At 51.8% G+C, this 9576-nt stretch overlaps 1 protein-coding gene across 1 annotated transcript; it reads left to right on the top strand.

Moving 5' to 3' along the window:
- Positions 1 to 549: 549 nt before the first annotated feature.
- Positions 550 to 3373, top strand: LOC123133128 (carotenoid cleavage dioxygenase 8 homolog A, chloroplastic). Its single transcript, XM_044552665.1, has 3 exons — positions 550 to 989; positions 1200 to 1943; positions 2579 to 3373. The coding sequence occupies exons 1-3, from the start codon at positions 723 to 725 to the stop codon at positions 3215 to 3217; spliced, it is 1650 nt and encodes a 549-aa protein (XP_044408600.1). The 5' UTR covers positions 550 to 722; the 3' UTR covers positions 3218 to 3373.
- The last annotated feature ends 6203 nt before the right edge of the window (positions 3374 to 9576 follow it).

Here is a 9576-nt window from a genome sequence, read left to right as displayed (position 1 = left end):
TTGAGATGTATACTCCATATGACTCCACTAACATACAATTTTGCACAAATCTAGAGAGAAATTACGTGTGTCGACGTAGACATAGTCTCCTCGGTGGCAGTCCTACCTTGACAAACGCTCTAGGCCACTAGCCAGTACTAGCAATCTATATGAAACTAGCAATTTGCATATAACCTACTTCCTTCATCACGAATGACTTGTCGCAGAAATTGATATATTTAGACGTATTTCAGTTCTAGATACATCAATTTATATTCATTCCCGTGACAAGTAGTTTGAGACGGAGGGAGTATTAGCCATGTACCAATTGCGTCCCGGGCGAGTGAGACTTAGTGATGTGTGTTTCTAATGGACACAAGTGATTTGCACATAACCTAGCAGTATGGACATATCACCAGCCCGAGTGTTCAGGGACATTTGAGTCGTATGTTCAGCATTTTAAAATAAAATCTGGAAGTGACTCCATCCAGTTTCTTCCTAGGAACCTCTTGAACGAAACTATGGGCGTACTACTGGTTTTGAGCCAACATTCACATTGGAAAGCTGACATATAGTAAACTTATCTGCAAGTAGGGGTGTACCTTTGTGGCATCGATCCACTGGATTGGGCAAAAGTTTCATTATTCCTAAGCTGAGGCTGAACTGGGGGAGGGCTATATATGTCTGCTACTACTATATGTGCACACACATAATTTGACATGTAGTAACAAAAGCTGGCTATCATGGCGGCAAGTGCTCTCCCCATCCTCTGCACTGCGATTGCTCCCAAATCCTTTGTCTCATCTTTGCCTCGCCCCACTCCGATAAACCTCCTCAGATCAAAAATAGTGTGCAGCTCCGTCCGTTCCGTGAAGGCAACACCCACGGAAGTGGAGGAGGAAGCAGCTGCAGGAGGCGGCGGCGGCACAAAGCTGTCTGCCTGGACAAGCGTCCCGCAACAACGGTGGGAAGGCGACATGGTTGTCGACGGACAGCTCCCACTCTGGCTGGTAAGTACGCTAACCTGTTGCCTGAGGAGCATGTCGCCGCCCACGACATTAAGAAAGCTTTGCCTTGTCCATTATAATCCTGCCTTCCAAACTAAGTGTTGCTTATTTAGTATAAAAGTTCTACGCTTTGTATTAAATCAACGACACTTATTTTATAAAGGATGCACTATTAATTATTAGTTGCTCATTGTATCCATTTGTGTCGTCTAGAACGGCACGTACCTGAGGAATGGGGCAGGACTGTGGGAGGCCGACGACCTCGCCTTCGACCACCTGTTCGATGGCTACGCGACACTCATCCGTGTCTCCTTCCAGCAAGGCCGTGCCACTGGCGCGCACCGGCAAATTGAGTCTGACGCATACATGGCGGCGAACAAGGACGACCCAATAGTGATGCAGGAGTTCTCCCAGTGCCCCAAGCCCGCTAATCTGCTGGACCGGGTGCGCAATGTCGTGGGGCTCCTCAGCGGTGCGTCTGTCACGGACAACCCCAACGTCAACGTGGTACCTCTCGGTGATGGCCGGGTCATGTGCCTCACGGAGACCACCAAGAGCTCCACACTGATAGACCCCGACACGCTCGACACGGTCGGCAAGTTCAAGTACACCGATAAACTAGGCGCCATGATACAGTCGGCACACCTGATCTGTACTGACTCCGAGTTCTTGACGCTGCTCCCTGACCTTCTCCGGCCGGGCTACCTTGTCGTGAGGATGGAGACTGGGACAAACGAGATGAAGGTCATAGGAAGGGTGGACTGTCGGGGCGGGCCGAAGCCGGGGTGGATGCACTCCTTCGCCATCACCGAGAACCATGTCGTGGTGCCCGAGATGCCAATCTGGTACTCCTTGACAAGGCTGCTCAGGTCCGAGCTCGGCCAATTCTACACCTTCGATTGTCTTCCAACGTCGCGGAGCTATATGCACGTCATGTGCAAGTCCACGGGCAAGACAGTCAGTAAATCCACGTATTCCTGGGCGTAGGATGTATTTTTTTATTTTTTTCACGATTTTGCCAAAAATCAGGTACCTAAAATTTTTCATGGTGTCAGTCACTTTTGTGTTTCGCCCCCAGTGCGAGATGGTTAGGTCTAACCAGGACCTCTGGAAACAACAGCCTCGATATTTATATCTTAGGGCAGTCGGGGAGGGTGTTGTGCATGTTCATCGGGGGAGCAGCAACCTCAGTGTCTATCTTAGAGATGCAGTGGTGCACGGGTCCAGAGGGGTCTTAGAAGAATTGCCAGGGCGGTGGCTAGCATGGCGGTGGCCAGAGGTCAAGAGGAAGGGACGTGGTGGTGGAGGTAGGCAGTTACGGTTGGGTTGGGTGGCGACTGCAATAGGAAGATGAAGTGAGAGGTTGAGGGAGGCAGTTAGGGCTGGGTTGGGTGGCCACTGCGCTAGGATGATGTTAGAAGTTGAGGATGAACAGTGCATGATCTGTTTTGGGCCGTACAGTGAATATATAACGGTCTAGAAAAGTGACTGATGCAAACAAAATTTCAGGGGGGCTGATGTATAGGCAGTACCATTTTTTCTAGTAATTTTCATAGCCCGCCTGTTGCATTAATTTGTTCTTGTGCACGCAGGTGGCGAGTGTTATGGTGCCACCTTTCATGGCAATCCACTTTATCAATGCATACGAGGAGGTAGACAAGCACGGCGAAGCTGCTGAGATCATCGCCGATTGCTGCGAGCAATACGGTGATCCTGCAATCATCAAGACACTTGTCCTCAGGCAACTGAGGTCGTTTAGGGGCATGGATTTGTTGCCTAATTCCAGAGTTGGCCGGTTCAGGATACCGCTTGACGGCAGCACGTTTGGCGAGCTCCAGTCGGCGCTGGACCCAGAGGAGCATGGCCGAGGGATAGAGATGTGCAACATCAACAGGGCGTGCATCGGGAAGAAGTACCGCTATGCTTACGGTTGCGGCGCACGCCGGCCATGCAACTACTTCAACACGCTCACAAAGATGGACATGGTGTTGCAGAAGGCCATGAGCTGGTATGAGGAGGGTGCCGTGCCATCCGAGCCCTTCTTCGTGGCGAGGCCCGGAGCATCCAACGAAGACGACGGTGTGGTCATGTCAATCGTGAGTGCCGAGGATGGTGGAGGTTATATGGTTGTGCTGGATGCAACCACGTTCAAGGAGATTGCGCGCGTCAAATTCCCATATGGGCTGCCCTATGGTTTCCACGGTTGCTGGATCCCAGCCAAGAACTCATAATCAAGACCATCTGAAAATAAGCAAGAGTAGGGGCAAAGCAACAGAGCAAAAATGCAAAATCACCATGCCGATGGGATGCCGTTCTACTAATTAATATAGCAGAATCTATGTATGAAATATACTTTGCATGCTTTTGTATGAAAGTGGGAGTTCGTATATGGGGACGTGGTTGCGCGGCGGACAAATGGGGTCGGCCCGCTTCTATCCGCGGGCACGTCCGAACATTCTGTAGTCATATAGAGTCAAATAAGCCAAGTGTGGTTGGACATGCTCTAAGAAGAATAAAATGTTCTACCGAACTAAAACTAGAACCTTATCTTATCTATCTATATATACCTATACTAATTACAGACTCCCAAGAAATTCCACCGTTAATTAGATTTTACGAGCCGTTAATGTGCCGGGATCAAATTATTACGGTGTAGATTCACTCATGAAATCCTCCGTAAAAAAATTAATTTTAATTAATCCTACAGTTTAATCCATCTAAACTTCTAAACCATTAGATTGGGAAGATTAGACGTGGAGTCATCCCACGGTTGCACGACCCTAATCTCCCAGTCTAACATGTCTCCTATCCTCGATCGTATTCCACATGTGCCACCGCCACGAAACAGCCATGGCTTCCCTTTCGCCCTCACAACCCTGGCTCTTCCTGTAACCTAAATCATCAAGCATCAGCCATCTCATATTTTGAGCAAAAACAATCAGCTCTCTAGGATGTAGCAACTCGATTCCTTTTGCCACACGAACGACGTGATTTAAAGGAAGTGTTCCAGGAAGTAGAGACCCATGGACTCGATCGGCCGTGCTGCTGCCACAGTCCGACCTTTGCGAGGCGAGACAAGGTTCTTTTGGACGATCACACACGTACAAAATCTAATTGAACTTGGCTACTTTTAGAGTTGTCCGGGTACAGTAAGATGTGCAGGTGTACATCAGCTAGCTGATTGATTTCTCATCAGGTACAGGTGTACGACTATGCAAGCACGTACACACAGAGCTTTATGGGCCTTTGGCCATAAATCAATTCAGTCGTGCGGTATTTTGTGTGTGTTATTGGCAGGTCCATTGATCAGCTTGAGGAAGCTATCTTCATATGTGGAGATTGGTTGTGCGAGCTAGGCTTTGTACGTTCTTTCCGACCATCACGTACATACACTAGTAGAAAAAGCCCAATTTGTCCCGATTTATGAGGCCCATTAGTTGGAAAGATATTTCCTTGATTGCATTTACAGATCACAGTACATGGTTTATATCAGAGAGAACTGCACGTCCTATACAAGTGGCACTCGGGCCCGACGTGGTCTCCTGATCCTATAATTACGGCAACGTTACATTTACATGATTACATAAGACTTTGTCTAACACCCCCCCTCAGCCGGAACTCCATGTGGAAGGATGTTCAGGCTGGACCAAAAATCTGTAAACACTTGAGACGACAACCCCTTACTGAAAACATTAGCAAATTGAGAGCTTGAAGGAACGTGAAGAACACGAACTTCGCCAAGCGCCAGGCGATCACGGACGAAGTGTAAGTCGATCTCAATATGCTTTGTGCGTTGGTGTTGCACCGGATTGCATGCAAGGTAAGAGGCACTGAAGTTGTCACAATAAACAATGGTGGCCCGGGTGGGAGGGAGATGAAGCTCATGGAGGAGTTGACGCAACCAGCATGATTCGGCCACACAGTTCGCCACCCCCCGGTACTCCGCTTCGGCGCATGAACGAGAGATAGTGGGCTGCCTCTTTGAGGACCAAGAGACAAGATTGGAGCCGAGGAACACACAAAAGACAGAAGTAGACCGACGTGTATCCGGACAACCGGCCCAATCCGCATCAGTGTAAGCAATAAGGTCCATGGAGGAGGACTTATATAGTTGGAGACCATAGTGAGAGGTGCCCTGTAAGTACCGAAGGATCCGTTTGACAAGTTGCATGTGCGTGTCTCGTGGAGCATGCATGAATAAGCAAACTTGTTGAACGGCATAGGCGATGTCAGGCCAGGTGAGGGTAAGGTATTGAAGGGCGCCGGCCAAGCTGCGATATTGCGTGGGATTGGAGAGGAGTTGGCCGTCCTGGGAGGAGGACTTGGAGCTGGTGTCGATAGGTGTGGAGACGGGCTTACAGTTTAGCATCTTGGCGCGCGCTAGGATCTCAAGTGTATATTGCTGTTGGCATAGGAAAAGGCCGGAGGTGTTGGTAGTAACATTGATGCCCAAGAAATGATGAAGAGGGCCAAGATCCGTCATGGAGAACTCAGACTTGAGGGAGTTGATGACGAAGGTGAGAACGGTGGGGGAGTTAGCCGTGAGAATGAAGTCATCCACATAGACTAACAAATATGCAATGGAGGAGCCATGATGCTTGATGAACAAGGAGGAGTCACTCTTGGAAGCCCGAAATCCCAATGATAAGAGGAATTCTTGGAACCGAAGAAACCATGTGCGTGGAGCTTGCTTTAGGCCATATAAGGACTTGCGAAGAAGGCAGACATGGTCGGGCCGGGAGGGATCCACAAAGCCCGCTGGTTGGGTGCAATACACTGTCTCATTGAGATCTCCATGAAGGAATGCATTCTTGACATCAAGTTGGTGGATTGGCCATGACTGAGATGTAGCAAGACTGAGCACCACGCGAATGGTAGCCGGCGTCACCACGGGACTGAATGTTTCAACGTAGTCCACACCTTCTTGTTGAGTGAACCCACGAACAACCCACTGAGCTTTGTAACGTGCCAAGGACCCATCATTGTTGAACTTGTGACGAAATATCCACTTGCCCGTGACAATGTTAACACCTGCAGGCTTAGGCACCAAAGACCAAGTAAAGTTATCCATTGAAGCATGATATTCTTCTAACATAGCGTGGTGCCAATGGGGGTCTTTGTGAGCTGATTTGTAGGTGGGTGGTATGGGAGAAATAGTGTGGGACGTGGCATCGGCAAGAAATAATCGCTTTGGCATGAGAAAACCAGTTTTGGCCTGGGTGGATATCTTGTGTGCGTTGTAGGGTGGCTGAACGGGCACTGCATGGCGAGGGAGAGGTGGCGCAGGCGGAGTGGACAGAACGGAAAGCGAGGAGGATCTGGTAGGGCCGGCTGATTCATTGGCAGGGGGATCGGGCGAAGGATTCGAGGAGGAGTTAGAGGAGGCTGGCGAGGCAGGCGAATCTGGCGCGACAGGGGAATCGGGTGTGGGCTGCGAGGCAGGCGAGCCGGTGGGGCCAGGGGGACTGGGCGTGCGGAACGAGGAGGGGCGTGCGGGTGAATCGGTGTGGCCAGCGGGGGATCGGCACGCGGCAGCGGTAGAGGCGGGGGTGGGTGGAGTGCGAGGCGAATCTGGGGGGCTGAGGCGTGGGGCCCATACAAGGTGGAAGGCGCTGGATCCGAGACATTCGGCCGGAGGGGAGGGGCTGCATGGCGATCCGATGTGGACGTAGGGATGGTGTGGTCCGGTGTGTGGTGGCGATATGGAAAAATTGTTTCGTCGAAAACGACGTGACGAGAAACGATAATGCATCGAGTGGTGAGGTCGTAGCACCTGTACCCTTTGTGTTCTAGTGTGTAACCAAGGAAAACACAAGGAGAGGAGCAAGGGGAAAGTTTGTTGTCCATGGTGGCATAGAGGTTAGGGAAACATAGGCAACCGAATACACGAAGATGAGAGTACTCGGGTTGCACGCCGTGGAGGAGATAGTATGGTGTATAGGGTGTGATGGCTCGTGAGGGGCGCCTGTTGAGAAGGTAGGTAGCGGTATGAAGAGCTTCAACCCAAAAGGGAGGTGGTAAGTTAGCTTGGAGAAGGAGAGTGCACACAATATCATTGGTGGTGCGAATGAGACGTTCCGCTTTGCCATTTTGAGGTGAAGTGTGGGGGCAAGAAAACCGATAGGCTATACCGTTCGAGGAAAAGAAGGAGCGAAGAGAGGTGTTGATGAATTCGCCACCATTGTCACATTGCATACTTTTAATGATCACATGGAATTGAGCGTGAACAAAGGTGAAGAAACGCTGTAGTACGGTAGAGGTCTCGGATTTTTGACGCAAGGGGAATGTCCAGGAGTAATGTGTATAGTCATCCAAGATAACAAGATAGTACTGAAAGCCGGAAAAACTTAAAACCGGTGATGTCCACAAATCGCAATGAATTAAATCAAATGGGGCAAAAGTTGGCGCCCTAATTGACAAGCGCTACATGGGAGATGTGGTGCCTTGTTACAATCACTAAGAAAATCACGAGAAATAGTAGAAAGGGTATGAGCGCCGGGGTGCCCGAGACGACGATGCCACAAATCCGAGGTGGTGGTGAGGAGTGCAGACGCCCGTGCTGGTTTATTACCAATGAAGGGATAGAGGTTGCCGGTGCTAGCAGAGATCATGAGAACTTGTCGAGTGCGAAGATCCTTCACAAGAAAACCACACGGAAAAAATTCAACGGAACATGAGTTATCTTTTGTAAATTTGCGTACAGAAATAAGACTAGTAACGACATGTGGAGATACAAGAATGTTTGTGAGGCGAAAATTGTGAGGGTGGAGTGTGGTTGATCCAGTGGCCGTGACGGGGAGATGATATCCATTGCCAACAAGTATGGTTGAAGGAACATGCTTTAATGAATGACTAGACGAGGTTAAGATACCTTGGCTGCCGGTCACGTGCGAAGAGGCGCCACTGTCCAAGAACCACTCGGGGGCAGGTTGGTTGGGGAAGCCGGAGTTGCTGTAGGCGGCGTTGAGCATGGCAAGATGCTCCCACGACGGCGGCATGGGTGGGTAGTATGGAGGCGTCGGCGCACGCGGGTACATGGGCGTTGGGGCGAGGGCCCAAGACACCAGCGGCGTTGGGAGGGATCCATCCGGAGCGCGGCGACGCCAAGGCCATGCCATATGGAGCGAAGTAGCCTGTGAAGGGTGAGAAGGCCGGCTGAGAGTGTTGGCCGCGAGCAGAGGAGTCGCCGCACCCGCGACCACGTCCACGGCCGCGGTCACCATCGGCGGATCGATCACCGCGGCCACGTCCAGAGGGCTGTTGTTGAGGATGCGGGTAACCCTGGGCGCGATCGGAGGAGCCGCTGCCGTGGCCGCGGTCAGCACTGCCCCGAGCGCCGGCCTCGGAAGTGCTGCCGTGGACGCCGCCGCGATCACCACCGGAGAGCGCGAACGCCGAGGCGCTCTCCTCAGCATCGCCCTGCGCCTGGGATTCCTCGGCCAGGATGACCCGAGAGAGGACGGTGTCGAACGGAAGCTCCTGGTCGCCGAGAACGACCCGGATGGTGTCGAGGCGCTTGTCGAGGCCGTGGAGGAACTCAGTGCCAAGATCCACCTCGGTAACGGCGTGCTCGATGTCGGCAAGGCCGTCGGTGAGGAGCTTCATGCGCCGTGCGTACTCAGCCATGGAAAGATCGCCCTGCTTGAGGTTGCGATACTGCCGGTTGAGGATCATGAACCGGGCAGCACGGTTGGCAAGGAAGAAGTCCTTGATCTTGTGCCAGACTGCGTAGGTGTTGGTGGTGCCGACGACGTGATCCACCATGGAGTCGGCAAGCGTGGCGTAGATCCAGAGAACGACGTGGGCATGGAGCTCGAGGTAGGCAGCATCAACGTTGGGAGGAGGAGGGTGCTCGATGAGGAATTTGACGCCGTGGCGAATAAGGACCATGAGGAAGAAGGATTTCCACTTGTGGTAGTTGTGATCCACGGGGTTGAGAAGAAACTTGATGTGGTTTGAGATGTGATCGTTGTAGATGGAGAGGCGGGGAGCAGGGGGTGGTGGCGCTATAGGGGTGAAGGAGAAAAGGGGCGCAAACTGCGAGCCGGTGGGGGCGGCAGTGCTACTGAAGAGGGAGGGCACCGTGCCGGAGACGAATGGTGGAGAGGAAGAAGCCGAGGCAGTGGAGGTGGAGGGCGCCGTGGAGGAGAGAGATCCCGGCGAGGTGACGGAGTCCATGGCGGTGGCGGACGGGGAGGAGTCGGTGCCGGCCTTGGGGAGAACCTGGAAGCAGCTGATACCAAGTTGGAAAGATATTTCCTTGATTGCATTTAAAGATCACAGTACATGGTTTATACCAGAGAGAACTGCATGTCCTATACAAGTGGCACTCGGGCCCGACCACTCCTATAATTACGGCAACGTTACATTTACATGATTACATAAGACTTTGTCTAACACCATTTGTCCCGGTTGCCGGACCTGGACTAAAGGGTCGGTACTAAAGCGCAATACCTCTAGTCCCGGTTCACCCAGGAAACGGGACAGATGGGGCTCCACGTGGCCCCTGCGGCTTGCCCAGGCAGGAGGGCCTTTTGTCCCGGTTGGTGCCATCAACCGAAACCCAAAGGCTTCCACGCGTCAGCAGTTC

The sequence above is a fragment of the Triticum aestivum genome, chromosome 6B (assembly GCF_018294505.1).
Source record: "Triticum aestivum cultivar Chinese Spring chromosome 6B, IWGSC CS RefSeq v2.1, whole genome shotgun sequence".
NCBI classification, from domain to species: domain Eukaryota; kingdom Viridiplantae; phylum Streptophyta; class Magnoliopsida; order Poales; family Poaceae; genus Triticum; species Triticum aestivum.
The sequence above is the reverse complement of the archived record's forward strand: the minus strand, read 5'-3'. Positions and strand labels throughout refer to the sequence as shown.